The sequence below is a fragment of the Lemur catta genome, chromosome 6 (genome assembly GCF_020740605.2).
Source record: "Lemur catta isolate mLemCat1 chromosome 6, mLemCat1.pri, whole genome shotgun sequence".
In the NCBI taxonomy this organism is placed as follows: Eukaryota; Metazoa; Chordata; class Mammalia; order Primates; family Lemuridae; genus Lemur; species Lemur catta.
The window spans coordinates 47,275,032-47,294,653 of record NC_059133.1 but is presented as its reverse complement, the minus strand read 5'-3'; the positions used below and the strand labels follow the sequence as shown (position 1 = coordinate 47,294,653).

Genomic DNA, 19,622 nt, shown 5'->3' with positions numbered 1-19,622 from the left:
GGTTTTTCTGAGAAAATGGCCTTGGCTTTCAGGAGGAGAGGCTAAGTTGGTGTTTCTTTTGTTATCATATCAGCCTCTCATGCTCGTGTCCTAATTGACATTTTTTTCCCTCAACTGTTCATAATAGCTTGCCTTTCAGGCACCAAAGCAGTTATTACAGCTGGCTTTTTGTATAGATATATCAAGATTTCAATTTATAAAATAAAGTGAAGTGTGGAAAACAGACACTAAAAGCCATAATAACATTTCTTGAAACATTTTTTGTGCTAAATTACCAGGAGAGGGAGGAAAAAGAGTACTGTACAATGGTCTCCTGTCTCCTCTTTGTAAAATCAGTCTAGCAGGTTCCAGAAAAAAAAACAACAACAACAAAAAGAATAAATCTGTCTGTTTTCACAAATTTATGTCAACAGCTTTCAGTTTCCTCTTTTGACTAGTGAAGATTTTTTTCCCAGTTGATTGTTACAAATGACTTCCACCTTCCTCCCTCTGCCTGGAACTTTGGCTGGAGTTATGCCATTCATTTTATACAATTATTTGGCTGTCCTCAGAGTGTCTGTGTATGCAAAAATTCCGTAGGGCAATAGTTCTTTCAGACTCCCGCAAAATCGCTTTTGAAGAATTATGATTTGGCTTTCTCTCTTTATAAGACTGTTCACTTTTCATTACTGACGGAATTTTGGAGATTAGTAATTTCCTTTTTGAGGAGGAAAATTGGCAAGCTAAAGTTTAAAGAAGAAGTAACAGCACCGCTTTGCAAGTGATTTCCTGTGAGTGTCTATTAATTGTTCACAAGACCTGTAAGAGTCCATTTTGCCTGTTTCAGTCATTGCATGGCTAGTTGCCTGCTAAGCCTTTCTTCCCTTGCAGTCAACCCTTTTATGATGTACAAGATGCCATATTATAATAGTCCTATATACATATGCACATGTACACACTCCTTTATTGATAAACATTATTAGAGTGCTAAGATTAAAGAGTCAGATAATGGATACAGCTGCCTGCCTAAGAATGCTGCTTATTAGGTTATTTGATTTTTTTTTTAGGGTCAAAAAATATCTCTCCCACCATAACTGGGAGGCATTGAGTAAGAGTCTCACACAATGCAGATAACCTGTGTATTAATTCTCTCCTTTCACTGTTAGGGATTTTGCTGTGGTACCTATTTAGCTATTTAATATGTGTGGGTCCTTTATTTGGGTGAGACACCAAAATGGTTTCTCAGGAAATCAGGACTGTTTTCTCAGTGTTTCCATGGTTAAGGGATGAACTTTGGAGTCAGATTCCTGGGTTGATATCCTGCCACAGTTCCTTACTGGCTGTGTGACCTTGGACAAGCTATTTAACCTCTCTGTGTCTCATTTTCTTTTAAATAGGGATAATAAAACCTGCCTCAGAGGGGTGTGGTGAGAATTACATAAATCTGTGTAAGGTGCTCAATATATGCTAGATATAATTTTGATCATATGCCCTGGAACTCCTTAGAGGGGAAGTTGGTCACAGTTTGTCAGTTGACAATTTCCTCATTTTCCCTCAGTTATTTAACACTGTGTGAGGGGCTGTGGCTGATGCTGGGTTGCCTTCAAAGGTAAAGGAGACCTCTTTCTGTCCCCAGGATGCTTATGCCCCAGCAGATATTGCTGTAGAAGACATTTCCCTTAGAAGACGTTGAGTGTGGAACTCAACTCTGAAAATTTTTCCCATATTGAACATAAATATAATTCAGAGAATTACAGAGTTCTAGGTACCCTAAGAGTCACTGAAAATGAGATAATGTAAAAACCTTTTTGTTGAGGAAAAGTATAATTTAAATGCCAGGTGATATTTCTACTCCCTTTATTTTGCCTCTGGTCTCCTCTTGTAACTGGTTCTTGTATTAAATCATCCTTAGAACCCATATACTTTCTGTTTAACCTAAGTGTACTATTTTGATTGTATCCTGCCATGTTTGAAATTAGGGTGAGAGGAAGAACTGGACTTTGTCCCCTTCTTCACAATAATTCCTTTTTAATTTTTTTTTATTTTTTTATTTTTTAAACTAGAGTGCCAAGTCCTGCTTATGCTTATTCATTCCTTTAGGAGAAAGAGAAGGTTTATAATCTTTTTTTTTTTTTTTTTTTTGAGACAGAGTCTCACTCTGTTGCCCAGGCTAGAGTGCCGTGGCGTCAGCCTAGCTCACAGCAACCTCAAACTCCTGGGCTCAAGCAATCCTCCTGCCTCAGCCTCCCAAGTAGCTGGGACTACAGGCATATGCCACCATGCCAGGCTAATTTTTTCTATATATTTTTAGTTGTCCATATGATTTCTTTCTATTTTTTAGTAGAGATGGGGTCTCGCTCTTGCTCAGGCTGGTCTCAAACTCTTGAGCTCAAACAATCTGCTGCCTCAGCCTCCCAGAGTGCTAGGATTACAGGCGTGAGCCACTGCTCCTGGCTCTTATTCTTAAAGTACTGTTTATATTCATGTTTGTAAAGACCATTCACATTTCTTTCTCAGCATAATCTTACATGCTTGGCATAATTTGAGACTTGGAGCACGATCTTGTCTAAGAGATTACTCAGGTAGTTGGCTGATCCAAAAGTAGTTCTTTTATTTATTTTTCATTTTTATTTTTTTAAGAGATGGAGTCTTTTGCTATGCATGCTTCCTAGGGCTGGAGTGCAGTGTTGTGGTCATAGCTTACTGAAGCCTTGAACTCCTGGGCTCAGGCAATCCTCCTGCCTCAGCCTTGCAAGTAGCTGGGACTACAGGTGCAAACAATGCTAATTTAAACATTTTTTTTTAGAGATTGGGGGGTCTCTCTATGTTGCCCAGGCTGGTCTTGAACTACTGGCCTCAAGCGATCCTCTGGCCTTGGCCTCCCAAAGTACTGGGATGCCATACATAGAGGCATGAGCCACTATGCCCAGCCTCAAAAACAGTTCTTTTTAACACAAGGTCAAATGCATTTTCCGTGGCGTGGTTAGGTATGACAGCTGTTAAATCATCCCATGTACTTCTGTTATAGACCCCAAAAGTTCACTTCCCTGAACCTCTAGGGTATTTTTCTTTCTTTTGAGCATTTCTTTTGTTCTTTTTTGATTCTCTCTAGTTTCTCCAAATCCCTTTAAAAATGAGTAGACCTAAAGCCCACACAGGACCTCTAATGAGGGCTAGCCAATGCCAGCTTGAGTGAAAGCCTTCACCTGCCTGTAGATCACACTCTACTGACTAATGATATCAAGTGTGGCCAAAAAACCCCTTCCCAAAACATAACAATTATTCATGTAGAGACCATAGGCAATTCTGATTCCCAAGTCTATTTTTACTTGTAGAAAAACTGCTGTTGTGAATATTAGGTTTATGAATGTATTGATAGAATTATCCTAATTTATCTGTTTAAAGGAAATATGTTTTCTATGATCTTTGAAAAATTACTGAGTCTCTAAGATGAAATATTGTACCTAATAGGCTATTGCAAGACTGGATATTCAAAGTAAAACCAGTATTGCCACATTCATCTACATTACAAAACATGGTAGAATTATTTACTTTTAGCTGACCATTTATAAAGATAAGTGCTTTAAAAAAGATTCGGTATCGTATGTTAGATTTGTCATTAATGTAACAGACTCAAAAAAATTCTTTTCTTGCAAGCTTACCGTTTGAGCACTTGAATGATGCAAAATGTACGTGCCAATTTTCAGGCAATGAAAGGTAAATTTGCAACCAGAGCTAAATATAGTAAAAGTAAGAGTCTTTGCTTACATGTTAAAGATAGCCTCAAGATAAAATGTATCGTACAGTGTCTGTTTCATGAACAGAGCAAGGAGGTGAATGAGTGACTTATTTGTTCACAATGTCTTAGCTGAATATGGACATATAATCCGGAGTGAGAACCTAGAATTAATTGGTTTAAGTGGATGTTCCAGATATTTACCTTTTTTTAAAATTTATTTTCTTTTTTTAAATTTCAGAATATTATGGGGGTACAAACATTTTGGTTATATATATTGCCTTTGCTTCACCCATGCCAGAGCTATAAGCGTGCCCATCCCCAAGACAGTGCACTCCGCACCCATTAGTTATGAGTTTACCCATCCCCTCCAACCCCCTCCCACCTGCCCGGCACCCAGTGAGTATTACTTCCATGTGTGTACCTAAGTGTTGATCAGTTAGTACCAATTTGATGGTAAGTACATTTGGTTCTTGTTTTTCCGTGCTTGTGATACTTCACTTTGAAGAATGGGCTCTAGCTCCAACCAGGATAATACAAGAGGTGCTAGATCATTGTTTTTTGTGGCTGAGTAGTACTCCATGGTATCCATATACCACATTTTATTAATCCATTCATGTATTGATGAGCACTTGGGTTGTTTCCACATCTTTGCACTTGTGAATTGTGTTGCCATTAGATATTTATCTTTTGACTAGTATCCTACTGGGATTTGTATTCCTCTCAAGGTATTTAGTCTATTTTTGTTTTTCTCTACTGGTAGACACTAATGAACTGAAGACAATCCTTCGAGAGCTGAAGTACAGGATTGGCGTTCAGTCAGCAAAGTTACTTCGGCAGCTGAAGCAGAAAGATAGGCTTCTGCATAAAGTACAGAGGAACTGTGATATCGTGACTGCCTGCCTGCAGGCTGTGTCACAGAAGAGAAGTAAGTACTAGAATGGGGTTAGTCCCTGTGCCATGTGCGACTGAAATATTAGTGAAGCTGAGTCAATAGTCATCGTGCTTTTGAACGTATTGCAAAGTTTTAAGTGCAAGCTTATATCCTCAAAACTAAGAACTAGGAATAACTGAGGCAGTTTCTTGTTTTTTCAGTTGAAATATATACTTCACGTCTAATGTTACAACTTTAGTTTTATTCTAGATTTGAGATAATACTTTGCTTTGACAATGATTATTTTTACCTGATGCTAAATAATGACTAAAATCTTTATTTTTAAAATTGCACCAAATAGACATACCTAAGAGATATGTCCTTGTTCTCTTATTCTCTGTGGTGTTCCAAAAAGTGAGTTAAACAATTGAGTTGAAGGAGATTCTCATAATAGGATCTTAAAAGTTGCTCTGAAATTTGAAGATGACAAAATATTTTAACAAGCAAAACATATCTCTTGAGTAATCCACTTATAATTAAGAGATGTGTGGCTTGTTAATAGAGTTAAAAATGTTAAAATATCGATCTGTGTTAAATATTAGATATAACAGCTTGTGAGTTAATTTTATAATTCTCCATGCAGTAATTTTACATTTTATTCTGCTAACATGTCCCTATTTTTGTTTTGCATTCTTTATTAACATGCAGCGTGGCAGAACAGTATGTTCAGGTATGGTAAATATAGGCACAAATGATGTGTTTTGATAAAATGCCTGTGGCAGCTTTTCAGGTGCATGTGAAAGTTGCCTTTTCTTCTTTACTCTGTCACATTTTATATGTAAAGTGACATCTCCTAGAGTGCTCATAAGAAAATTCCAAATTAAGATATGTTTGTTTTCATGAAACAATTTTCAGGGCTTGATTAGTTTCAGATAATAAAATTAATGGCTTTAATTTCACTCTTATGTTTGTTATGAAAAGAAAATTCTATGTTTTCTTGCTCCTCTTTTATGATATTGCTGTTTGTTATCCCCAAACTATTATTCACACTATTTACTAAAGAAGGTTTCATTTAACAGATATTAAAGAGAAAACTAGTTGATTACCATAATAATGAATATGGTCCATACCAAGAAGGAATATGATTAAAGAGACTGGCTTTGAGTAGGATTTTCTTCAGGGTCAGACACTTGTCTGAAATAGCTTAGAGAAGGAAGAAAGATGTGTGTGTGGGTGTATCTATCTACCTATAAAAAGTTGGCATGTGTTATGAGTATTTGATAGTTTGCCATGAATTCTGATTAACAATTGTCAAGTAAAAATATTTTCCATGGTTGGGCACAGTAGCACATGCCTATAATCCTAGTACTTTGGGAGGCCTAGGCAGGAGGATTGCTTGAGTCCAAAAGTTTGAGACCAGCCTGAGCAAGAGCGAGATCGAGTCTCTACAAAAAGTAGAAAAATTAGTTGATATGGTGGCACATGCCTGTAGTCCCAGCTACTTGGGAGGCTGAGATAGGGTGATCACTTGAGCCCGGGAGTTTGAGGTTACAGTGAGCTATGGTGATGCCACTGCAGAGTGAGACTCTGTCTCAAAAAAAAAAAAAAAAAAAGATAAATAAATTTTCCCCTTCTATTATCAGATACCTTGATTTTGATTTTTCTCCTTTCAACTGTGTTTATATCTTACCCATTATAATTGTGGGTGCTGTGCCAGAAGCTAAAAGCACGAAATGGTAAATGAATGGGTTTTTGATGTGTGGGAAGGTATGAGGGAGGATGAAGCAAGTGTCAGGAAACAGAGAGGCTAGCACAAGGTCATGGATTGGTGGATTCTGTTGGTAATTACTAGGGACTGATAATCATTTAGAATTTAAATTACCTAATTGGTAGAAGGATTGGCATTTATGTCTTTTTAGAAAATGTGCCCAAAAACACCCAACTTAATTTGTGAATTTGTCAACGCATCCTTCCTGTGTATTTTAGAGTTTGTCTAATTCCAGTCAGGATTTTGCATTTCAGAAAATATGAGATTGTCTGGCTCCTTTCCTTGAGAATTCATTTCTTTTCTTGGCGTTAAGACTCTATTAAATGGAACAGAATGTTTTTTGTTAAGAAATAACTGCGTTAGAATTGTCATTCTCATCATATGATGCTGTATTATGATGTAGATGGTGTTAAAAAGTTGACTAAATGGTTATTTATCCACTTTAGAGCTCCAGAGGTTAGATGATTTATAACTAAATGCCTGTTTCCAGTAGTTGCACATTTTGTCTCTTTCCTCAAAGTCAACTAATAATAAATACATTTAATTAGAGTTCTAAAGAATCCAGGTTTCATTGTCACACTGAATAACTGAGCTTTCATTTTAGTAGAGGTTGGAAATGATGCATTCAAATAGAATATGTTGACTTGTTTGTATTTAATATGCAGAAGTCCAGATAATACCCATTGTTGCCTTCATATGGAGTTGATGCTTATGATTCTTTGCATAAGTGACTTTTCCCCTAATAAAACTATTTTAGTGTTGTATTAAAGTGGATTATTTCCTGTTAATCACTGAAGGGAATATAATAATTTTTAAATGAAAATCATAAGTATATTATGAATGAAAATGACTAGATCGTTTTTATTTCTAACACAAATGACATAACTACTTGGACTCTATGACTTCCTACATCAAGCTTTATAGTAGTATCTTTTTGTTTTAAAACTGGGGTGGGAGAGTTTGAGACCAGTCTGAGTAAGAGCGAGACCCTGTCTCTACTAAAAATAGAAAAATTAGCTGGCCGTGGTGGTACACATCTGTAGTCCCAGCTACTTGGGAGGCTGAGGCAGGAGGATCGCTTGAGCCCAGGAGTTTGAGGTTGCAGTGAGCTAAGATGACCGCACTGCACTCTAGCCAGGGCAACACAGTGAGTCTGAAAAAACAAAACAAAACAATAAAAACAAAACTGGGGTGGGAATAAGAAAAGCAAGATCAGTATTTGTCTAATAGTGTTTCTCTTCATTTTATACTTCTGTATTTTCCAAAGTTTCCATGAGTGTATTACATTTTAACACTTTTTATTAAGATATAATTCACATACCATAAAATTGTGCAACCACGACCATTATCTAATTCCAGAACATTTTCATCACCCTATTTAGCAATTCAACTTTTCCCTATAATGTCATGACTTTTCTCTGCTTCTTGGGAGCACTTCCAGCATCACTGGAGGCACTTTGTATATGTCCGATGGTGTTATTTAAGGTTTATGTTATTGTACTAAACACGATGAAAAATACATGAGAACTATGAGAGATCACTTTTTACTGTGATATGCAATTTACTGGTGAGACACTGCTAACTGCTTGCTTGGAGATGATTAGCTTCGCATGGGGTTTAAGTGGATGCTCTCAACACTTTGAGCTCGCTGAAATAGCATCTGGAGGTGATTATGAAACTATTATGGTAGTACAATTTTATGCAGTTGTGATTTAATATTGCATCTTTACATTTGTTTACATTTCTGTCAACTGCAAATGACACATGCAGGGTCTATATGTGTGTGTGTTAATTTTGATAAATTTTAACTTTTTATAATGGATTTGTGTTATATTTTATAGTAATGATAAAATTTATTAGTATCTACATGTATTTTATACATCTGTGACATACCTGATTTTTGCTTAATTTTTTGGATATTTCTATGCTATGCAGTTCATCTGTGAGTTTTTTAAAATTGTTGCAAGTCTGCAAAAAACTTCCCAACATATTTTTGGGAAAAAATTCTGTGCATAAGTAGATCTGTGCAATCCAAACCTGTGTTCTTCAAGGGTCAACTGTGTGTGTGTACGCGTGTGTGTATAGAGAGAGATTGGGAGCGAGTATGTGCATGTGTACATGCTGAGTTTGGTTTGCTAATATTTTCTTATGAGTTTTGCATCTATGTTCATGAGTGATATTAGTCTATATTCTCATTCTTGTAATGTTCTTGTCAGGTTTGGGATGCCTCATAAAAGAAGTTACAGAGTATGTCCTCTTTTTCCATCCTGTGGAGGAGATTGTGTAATACATATTATTTCTTTTGTAAAATTCACTGGTAAACACATTTGGGCCTGAAGTTTTCTTTGTAGGAAGCTTTTAAATTATGGATCCAACTTTTTAAATAATTATAGATTTATTTGTATTTTATATTCTTGTATCAGCATTGGTGAATTATATAGAATTTGCCATTTCACGTAACTTTTCACATTTGTTGGCATAAAATTATTAAGACTATTTGGAGGGGCTCCTTTAGTTTTTCTAGATGTTAAAACAATTTCACTGATTTAAATAGGAATTCACTTACTACTTAAAATATCTTTTATTGTAGAATGCATCACCATAAAGAAGGGTATATAATACATGTATGTATGTTTTAAAGAATAAATAAACAAAGGTCTGTGTATGTGGATATTTACCTACCAAGCTTGAGTAATAAATATTTCTGGCACATTAAAAACTCCCTGTGTGCTCCTTCCTGGTTGAAATCTCCTGTCTTCCCAACATTTGGGTTAACCATTATCTTGCTTTTCTTTATACTTTTTACACTTCCTGTATATATTCCTAGGCAATACATGGTTCTGACAAACCAAGTAGCAAGCCCAAGCCTAGTTGTGTAGGGAAAGCATAACGTTGCTGTCATAGATAAAAGCTCTCAGAAGATAAACCAAATAGTCTCTGCGTCCCAGCCTGGTGTAGGTTCCTTTGAGAACTCACAGGAGTCCCTTCTGGGGGAGTCAGAGGACAAGGTTATAAATGAGTCCTGTGACATCTGCCAGGCTATGCTTTGGGCTAGTTACTGAAGAATCAGCCCATCTGGAGGAGTGGCCTGCTCTTTAATTTTGACTCAGAGCTCACCATGGCCTTGCTCCTGTTCTTAGAAGTAGGTCAAAGCACAATACTTCTGTGGGCATGAAGGGAGAGCAGGCATTTCATCAATGCGTTGTAAGATGAACAAGTACAGACGAGAATCTAGACCAGCTCCTCTGGGCATTCTGTCCTTAAGTTAGAAAGACGGTCCTACAGCTGGAAGCATCTTGTGTTGACTACTCTCACGCAACTGTCACTTGTGCCCACTGCTCCTCGGGACTGGCTGTGCTCTGTCTGGCACACGGCTGTCTTCTTGGGATTTTCCTTCGCTCTCATCGTGGAGGAGAGGCTCTGTTTGTTTATCTTTCTCCTCTGTTGGATCTCTTGTATCCTGTATCCCATGTTTTCTTCTTTCTTGATTATTCTTTTTATATTGTTGCCCATTTATCCTTGAGGGAGGGTGCTTGTGAGGTAAACATTTGGGAAGTACACATGAATGAAAATCCTTTTATTTTATATGCATGCACACACACACACACACACACACACACACACACACACACACACGCTTTAACTGAAAATTCTATACTTATTGCCTTCTTGCTTCCATTGTTGCTCTTGGGAAGTCTGAAGCCTTTCCAATTGCTGATTCTTTGTTTATTTTTTCCCTTTGAAAACTTGTGGACTATTGTCTTTGTTCTTGGTGTTCTGAAATTCATGATCATGTTGCTTGAGGTCTGTTTTCACTCAGGTCGATGTTACTGTGCCTAGACAGGCTCTTTCAATCAGGCAACTTTTGTCCTTCAGTTATAGAAATTTTCTGTGAATTATTTCTTTGTTGCTTTCCTCTCTCCTGTTTTCTTTTTTCTTCTTTCTGGAATTCTGTTGTTTGGCTGTTGGAACTTTTGGACTAGTTCTGTGATGTTCTCTTTCTCCCTTTGTTATTTTTACTTTACTTTCTTGGCAATTACCTCAATTTTATTTTCCAGTCCTGTTATTGAGAACTCTTTTTTGGGTTGTTATTTGAATGTTTCTTTTATGTGGTATCCTGTTCTTGTTTCATAGATACAATATATTTTCTCATTACTCTAAGGATATTAACAATAGAGACTAAAACACACAAATAGAAAGCAACACTTTGGAGGAGATAGATTATATGGGAGGAAAAAACTTTCAAAGTTGTATCATATTTAGAGGCTTTCCTCAGATGTCTGGTAATCCTTGGCTGTCTGCTTATAATAGTGAGAATCTAAAATGCTGACTTGAACTCTGGGCTCCCTGGCAGGGCTTATTATTGACTTTGAGCTTCACTGAAAGGTCATCTAGAAGGGCTCTTTGTTGTAGAATCCCCAGGTCAGTATCTTCAAGTCCTTCTCTGGGCTGGTCAGATCCTCCAGGGAAGAGTGTTCTAAGCTTCTGTTTGGAGGATGAATGTCTGGCTGTTGGTGTTCTTGGGCTGACTGTGGTTGAGAACCGGGAGTCTCAGCATTCAGTATGCATGTGGTCATTGGGTCCCGTTTTAGGTAAGGCTCACTCTCAGCTGGCTGTCCAAGGACTCTGTTTTAATACTCTCCAGAAATAAAACCCTGAATCTTTTGCAGGGGTGGAAAAGGGGTAGTTGCTCAGCCTCATAAAGAGGAGAACTAGGGATCCAGCTACCTCTCAACAGCTTTCTCCCCAAATTCCGTATTAAGTCTCCTAGACAACTGGTTGCCCGTCCCCGAGTCTTCGTGGAGTATGTGGTGTAACATAGGTTGGATTTCAGTTTTCTCCGTCAGTTTGGGATTTGGCTTGTTAGGATCTGCTAAGTCAATTTCTACTTGTCTGCATGCTTTTCCAGCTTCAAAAATTCATTGCTGTTCTCTCTGCTCCTTTTTCCCCCGTAGCCTTTGTGGGTTATAATTTTTTAAAAATCTCTTTATTTTTATTGTGATTTTGTTGGAGACCAAAATTAGATGCATTTTTAAAAATCTGCCATCTTAACCCAGATGTGCTTATTTCTTTTCCATAAGCTTATTTATTTTGATACATGAATAGAAGTTAGCATTTAGATTAAGGCAGATTTGCCTTAAATTTGGAATTTGACTGCAAATGGTGAATTTCATCACAAATTTGTTAATATTGGTAACAGTTTTAGATATGTTTTCTATATATCATTAGCACCTTGGTCTACCTTGAAATAACTCAGTAAGAATTTCTAGGTGAAAGAAACTGAATGAAATTGCTTATGACATATTTTAGCAACAATTTCCCCTGACTTTCTTTAGACTCTTTAGTGCCTTATAGCTAAGAGTTATTTTCTGTTTTGTCATAATTTACTTATTCTTACACACACTTCAAATTTGTATAATATTTGAAATTATACTAATGGCATGTGAACCTCTAACTTCCGAGAGATTCCTGTTGCTTTAATAAAAAGAGTAGATGTTTCCTTTGACCTCATTATAAAAAGAACTGATTTTTAGAAGAAAAAATTTCTGAATCTCACTCATGATAATTGAGAGCTAGAAGAGAATTTTAAAAAATTTACCCACAGCCTTTGTTGAGCAAAGTGAGACAGGAAGGATTGAACATTGCTGAAACTCACTCAGCTGGTTGGTGACACAGTTGGGGCTTCCTTGGCTGGTGTCCTTACTACCGGTTATGAAAGAGAAACTACACATACAGCCAGCAGGGGGAGTTCTCTTTCTCTTTAGCTTTCATAAGAACAATATTACAGTTTATTTATATACTCTGTATTTCCAGACGAGTAAGACAGCCTATAAAACTAAAAATGATACAAACTAGGATAAATGCCATATGAAAGAAATAAAGGGCCCTTTTTTTAGAAGTACTATATATATAATATATATATGTATTGTGACCACTTTTGTATTTAGTTATGAGAGAATACTTCTAAAAGTAGGGTATTTTGTCATTTTATATTTAAAAAAGAGGGCTTTCCATTAAACCATCCCTTCCAGAGTATATTTTTCAAATGTATTATTCATTCACCAAATATTCTGCATTTACAGTTTGCCAGACACAATTACAGGTGCTGGGAATGTGGTAATGAGCAACATATCAAGGTTAATACCTTACAATTTGAAGTTGTAAATGTAAGACTAATATAAATACTTTTTTCCCAAAAGAATTGACTCTTTTATTTTATAGGACAATTAACTGCATTTTTTCCCATGTTGGATGTTCAATCAACAGCAAAATAAAAGATAATAATCTCACTTATACTGAATGTTTACTTTTAGGAATTTTATTTAAATCTTCAAATACCCTCCTCCCCTGTAAAGAAATAGACTGGACTGGTGTTCCCAAACTTTGCTGCATATTGGAATCAGTTGAGGCTCTTTAAAAAGATACGAATGCCTGGCTCCCATTCTCAGACATTCTGATTTAGCTGGCATGGATTACGATCTGAACATGGTGATTTTAAAGCTCCTGGACTATTCTAATGTGCAGAAAACTTTAGGAACTGCTGGATTATTCCCTAATATTGATGGCTTCCTGGAGATAGGCTTCTGCACTTCCTTTTCTATCACCGTGGCACAGCATAGTTGACCTAGCAGCGATTGACAAAGATCCATTGCTTGGTTCCCTGCTAACTCTGCATAGAGTTTATGGTTGTCATCATCATGACTCACTTGCATACACATTTAACTCATCTGTCCCACTTTCCATTTGTCATTCTCACCTGGCAAAGCCCCAACCCTGATTAAACCCAAATCTCTGCACATTCTTTGTCTGCACCTGTCCAGCTGACTGCCACTAAAGGAACACACACCATGCCGACTGTTCTCTTTAAATATGTGACCAGCAACCTCATGGACACCCTTGGTGCTGCTGGCAATTCTGTTGTATTTCCCTAGTTTCTTTCCTCTCTCCTTTTGTGTATCCTATTCCCTCCCTCACTCTCAGCTGGTGATTTTTGCTTTTAACTGAGAAAATGTAAGCAACCAAAAGAGAATGTCCTCATACTGTCACCTGTACAGGTAGCATTCCTCCTGTTACTTGGGACGAACTGTCCACCTGTTCTTGGGCACACTAGATCCATCTCCTTTACTCAAGGAATCACCACTCTTTTTGTCTGTCTTCATCAGTTTTTTCATGTCTACTGGATCACTTCAGTCAGCATATAAATACATTATTTTATCTTTCATCTAAAACTAAACATTAAAGTCTTATTGCCACACCTGTACTCAGCTACCATTCCATGCTTCTTTGCCTCTGTTTGTTCACCTGTAAAATGGGCAATAACATTGGCCCTACTTATTTCTTAGGAATGTTTTGAAGACACAATTGAAAGTACTTTGAAGTGTTAAACGTGCACATGTATATATGTATTGATTTATCAATTCAAAAGTTCTCCCTGCTGGGTGCTGAGGTGCAAAGATGAAAATGTAAAGTATCTTTAGTGAGCTTTCAGAAAAAGGAAGAGTCCAGAGAAGCAAATCAAAAAATTGCAATATAATTATTGCTCTAACAGAGGTCCTGGTATATCAAAAACACCCATTTTCACACGTTAACGTGTCGATGCCCCAAAGTATTCCAAATCCATCTTTCTAATATGGTCAGCTAACAAATGGTGGTTTCACTGTGCCATGTTTCACCCTGACGTTCGGTGAGTCTTTTAATGTTTCAGAATAAAGCTGTGCGCTTTTATGAAATTTGGGGGAACATGCTTAGGAGAAAGTGTTGCTGACACAAGGAAATTTGAGAAAATCAAATCAGTCAAGAATGATTTGATATTCTTGAGAGGAATTGAGTAGCATTAGATTACCTGAAGGACCTTCTATTATAAAAATAAATAAATAGAAACCTTGAACTTTGCTGAATTATCAGAGGGTTGTTCTGTGGATGAGTGGTAGAAAGATGAAATGAGAAACCAAAGTGATCCCTGTGTGCACAGTTCCTCTTCTTTTCTTAGTCCTCTTTCCTTGGGACCACTTCTTCAGGTTATAGACCATGCCCCACCATATACCAGGCTGGAGTCTGGCTTCCAGCACCTTCCCCAAGAGCAGGACTGGAGAGAGGTGAGAGAAGTCTTAGCTTCTGGGATGTGCCCTTGGAGAGCTGGTGGGGTGTGAGGAGGGTGCATTGGTTAAGAACATGGACTCTGGAGCTGTCTGTCTCAGCTGGGCTTGAATCCTGGTTCTGCCACTTACTGGCTGTGCAATCTCATGTAAGTTCCTTTACCTCTGTGTTTAAGTTTTGTCATCAGTAAAGTCGGGGCATAGATCTTCTGGGGGAAGGGCTGTATCATTCATCTTTTTTTCCTCAACATTTATTAAAAAACTGCACGGGTGGGTGGCTAAGTTAAGAGGTTGGATCAGAGTTACTCTGTGTGTGCATGTGCACGCACATGTGAAGGAGGTGACTTGATCATGACAGTAAGAGGGACAGACCAGGGTAGGCTTGGAGCTTATGAACAACAGTGTGTTTTTGGAATCGTCATTTTGATGAATGGGAAAGGAATCGATTAGGAAGAAGCAGAACCATGGCTCTGATGGAATTGGAATTCTTAGTTTGTAAACATGCAGGAATTTCGTGGAGTTGTAACAGAATTCTAGAGCTCGCAAAAACCTTAGAATCAATCTAGTGCAACCTCCTGTTGAACATAGAACACTACTGTATGTGAACTGCCATCCTAGCTAGATGAATAGCAATTTGAGAGTATGGCCATTATCCAGTAAACATTTATTAACTGATAATGTTAATACAATCTTTATATGAGGATGGAATGGGGATATTAGGTTATATTATCCTAGTTAGGAAGAAAGCCTGAGAAATAATTTGAAAATTTATGTATCAGGTAGGAGGAGAAATAGCAAAGACAGGTCAATTTAGATGTATTGTCCTTACAGAATATCTCCTTAACAGCACTGTGAAGTTTTACCTGCCCAGTTCTAAATGTGCATCTAACCCTATCTCCCTCCCCATACTGCAGGAGATTTCCTCCTACCTGCTTCTTTGCATTTTGCCACGATTTTTACTTTCAATGGATTATATGCCATTGAACAATAATGTAACATCTTTTTTTCTGGTGATGGCACAAACAGGTAGATGTTTGTAATAGATTCTGTATGGAAATGTATTTTGACATTGTGTGTTGGAAAAGAATAGTTTCTGATGAATGCATGTCATATCCCATGCCGAGCCTATTAGAGTTCTTTCCATCTAGTATTGCCTTCCCAACACTATTTGCAGAAGGGGATGTTCCAGGGCATGGCCATCAAGGCAGCATTAGTGTTTTCCGTTTGGCCTGTGATCTCTCCTGTAAGGTTAGGGTCATGTATAAAAGTTGCTGTAGCTGGGTGCTTTGGTTTTTCGGGCGTCTGCATCCTCCACCTGGAGTGGGAAAGGGTGTCCTCACCGCTTGCTGCCAGTCCCCAGGATGGCCAGTAAAGGGCAGGCTGGCTCCTTTCCTCCATTGGGGACCTGGGACTCCCGTCTTCCTGCCCCTGTGTGTCTCTGATGCCCACCGGTTTCCTGATTTGTCCGATCACAGAGACTCTAGAATTAGTTATATAATTAAAAACTAGTGGAAAATGGGTCCAAAATTCATTTCCTTATTTTCTCCGTATGACTTGACTCTGGGGGCAGGTCTCTTTCAGCCCACATTGGCAGCCCTCTCTGAACACTTTCTGCCCTAATTCTCCTAAGACCACCCACAGAAGGTATAAGGGGCTCAACCCTCAGCCCCTGTAATGTGGGGAGGTTTGTGGTCTTCAGCTGTTGGATGATGATTCTCAGTAGAACTTTAAAGAGGCTTCTCGTGTTTGATCCCCACATCAAGGTCTACAGCGCTCCAGCATGTGTACAGAAACACATGGACTTCTAGGGAGCTAAACAGTCTATACATGTCCAAATTAATAGGATTTTTGTTGTTCTTGGAAAAATGTAATAACAAACATCCATTTTAGAGGAGGAGCTAAATTTGCAAATAATATTGGGCTGTGAGTTAGGAGTCCTGGATTCTGTTTTTGATGCCACTGGGTTTTCCCAAAAATCATCCTGCTTGCATTTGTTTACCTGTTTGTAAAACAACATCCTTCCCGGGGACTTACTGGTGACTCCTAGTCAGGGTGTCCATTGAGAAAATCCATTTTTTCCTTGAAGGTTTTAGTTGCTGTATTTGAGAGTGGACAGAATTAATCCTATATCAAAAAACGTAACAGATTTCCTGGGGAAATGCCCATTTTTCTCTGCCATCCCAGCCTGACCATTTAAATAAAAATTTAGTTGTACTTCATCCTTTCATAAGAGTGAAAGTTGACAATGAGTAGGTGTCTCTGTTGTAGTCATTGCCAATAATCAACCCTACCTATGGGAAGACTAGTGGAATGTAAAATTTGTCCTACCTGTGTGGACCATTTATGGGATATCAGTATCCCGTGACATCCCTGTCCTTGCTGTGGATGGCCAGGGCCAGGCTTTCTTAAACTTTCCCATTTAATAAATGTTCCTTGCACTTGAATTTTAATGTGTTTTATTAATACTTGAAACCATATCCAAAGTATATGTTAGTACTGTGAATATAGTTAGGAAATGAGAGCCTCAGAGTCAATAAGTGACCTGAGTTTTCCCAGAAAATGAACCTAATTCTCCCTTCAATTCTCAGAATAATGAACTTTGAGCTCCGTGGGGATCATCTAGTCTACCTTGCTCATTTTACAGATGAGGAATTGAAGGCTTAGAGTTGAATAAGATGCTTATCATCACCTTATATCTCTTAGGAGGACTTTTATCAAAAAACTAGAAAATAACAGATGTTGACAAGAGTGCAAAACAAAACTGAAACCCTCGTGCCCTGGTGATGCGAATGTAAGATGGTGGAACTGCCATGGAAAACAGTATGGTGGTTCCTCAAAAAATAAAAATGGAATTATCATATGACCCAACAGTTCTGCTTTTGGTAATATAAACAACAGAATTGAAAGCAAGGTCTTAAAGAGATAATCTGTACACCCATGTTCATAGCAGCATTGGTCACAATAGACAAAAGGTGGATGCAACCCAAGTGTACAACAATGGATGAATGGATGTACACATACAGTGGAATACTATTCAGCTTTAAAAAGGAAGAAAATTCTGACACATGTTACAATATGGATGAACACTGAGGACATTATGCTAAGTGAAACAAGCCAGTCACAAAAGGACAGGTACTGTGTGATTTTACTTGTAAGAGGTACCTAGAGTAGTCAAATTCATAGGACAGAAAGTATAACGGTATTAATAGTTGCCAGGGGCTGGGGAGAAAGAGGACTGGAGAGTTGTTTAATGCTGTGGTTCCCCAACCCCCGGGCCGTGGACCAGTACTGGTCTGTGGTCTATTAGGAACCAGGCCGCACAGCAGGGGGTGAGTGGCAGGTGAGCAAAGCTTCATCTGTATTCATTATTCCTCACCCCCCGCATCACTGCATAAGCCCTGCCTCCTGTCAGGTCAGCGCCAGCATTGGATTTTCATAGGACTGCAAACCCTACTATAAACTGCGCATGCGAGAGATCTAGATTTTTGTGCTCCTTATGAGAATCTCATGTCTGATGATCTGAGGTGGAGCTGAGGTGGTGATGCTAGCACTGGGGAATGGCTGCAAATACAGATTATCATTAGCAAAGAAGTTTGACTACACAATAAATGTGCTTGAATCATCCTGAAACCATACCCCACCCCTGTCCCGTGGAAAAATTGTCTTCCATGAAATTGGTCCCTGGTGCCAAAAGGGTTGGGGACCACTGGTTTAATAGATACAGAGTTTCAGTTTTGAAAGATGAAAATAGTACTGGACAGTGTGAATGGACTTAACACTGTTCTGAACTGTACATGTAAAATTGGTTAAGATGTTAAGTCTTATCTGTATTTTGCCACAATTTAAAAAAAGATGCTTTCATCTTTCAGCCACATGGGTAATTGGTACTGCATTTCCTCTCAACTTCCTATCCTGTGCTTTTGCTAACATGCCATTGTTTCTACAAAGTTCATCATGGATCAAAAGCTAAAGCATCCTTCCTCAACTGGTTTCTCACCATCCAGAAAAATAATTTTCATTGTTCATAGTTGAATGCTGTTTGACTCTCCACCTTCCTCTTTTCTTCAAATTGCTCATTCCTACTGTGTGCTCTAAGCAGGATGAGTTACATGCAGTACTTAAAATTCACCACATTCTCTCTTGCCTTATGCTATTTCCTCTGCCCAGTACTCTTCTCTCCACTATCTCTATATGGTAACTTCTATTTTTAGGATCAGCTGAGGCATCATCCCTTTTGGAAAATACTTTTGACTACATAGTCTGAATTAGGTGCTTGCTGCTTTCAGGGTCGTCCTGGACACACAGTAGTGCAATTCTCTGTTTCCTGGTTTCCATCTCCCACTGGACTGTGCCTTACCAGTTTCAGTGCCATGTGTCTAGCACATTACATGCACAGGGGAGGTGCTCAAAGGTGTTTGCCACAAGATGAACTATATTTTAGAAGATACTGCTATAGAGAGAATTATTCAAAATTCTCCAACTCTGTGGCTTTTTAAAGGGTATCTCTTATTTTTGATTGTGGTAAAATATATATAACAGAAAATTTACTATCTTTAACAATTTTAAATCTACAGATCAATGGTGTGAAATACATTCATAATGTTGTACAACCATCACCACCATCCATCTCCAGAACTCTTTTCATCTTGTAAAATTGAAACTGTGTATCCGTTACATAGTAACTCCCTAGGTCCCTCTCTCCCCAGCCCCTGGCAACCACCGTTCAGTATCTGTCCATTTGTGATGGGCTTATTTTACTTAACATAATATCCTCAAGGTTTATCCATGTTTTAGCATGGATAATATAATATAGCATAATAAGATATCCATGCCACAACCTGGATTTTTAAGGCTGAATTCCTTTTTAAGGCTGAATAATGTTTCATTTTATGTGTATACCACATTTTGTTCATCCATTCATCCATCTGTGGACACTTGGGTTGCTTCCACCTTTTGAGTATTGTGACTAATTCTGCTATAAATAAACATGGGTGCAGCTCTGTTTTTAAAAACATGACAAATCTGCGCTTGTGTTATCCATCCAATACCACACAAAAATACACCTTTAATAACTGAATTTTTTACAGCCTCCATCTTGAATTATTTTTCTCCATCTATCTGCTTTCTGGCCTGTTCTAGTCTTTCCAGCTTTGATTCTATGACTTGTTT

The 19,622-nt window shown here is 38.0% G+C and overlaps 1 protein-coding gene across 1 annotated transcript in view; it reads left to right on the top strand.

Annotated features, from left to right (window-relative positions):
- TBC1D30 (TBC1 domain family member 30) overlaps positions 1–19,622 on the top strand; it is an 84,947-nt gene that overhangs the window by 14,564 nt on the left and 50,761 nt on the right. The window contains exon 3 of the mRNA XM_045555153.1: positions 4,479–4,643. Coding sequence (XP_045411109.1) covers positions 4,479–4,643 — 165 coding nt within the window. The remainder of the gene's footprint in view (positions 1–4,478; positions 4,644–19,622) is intronic.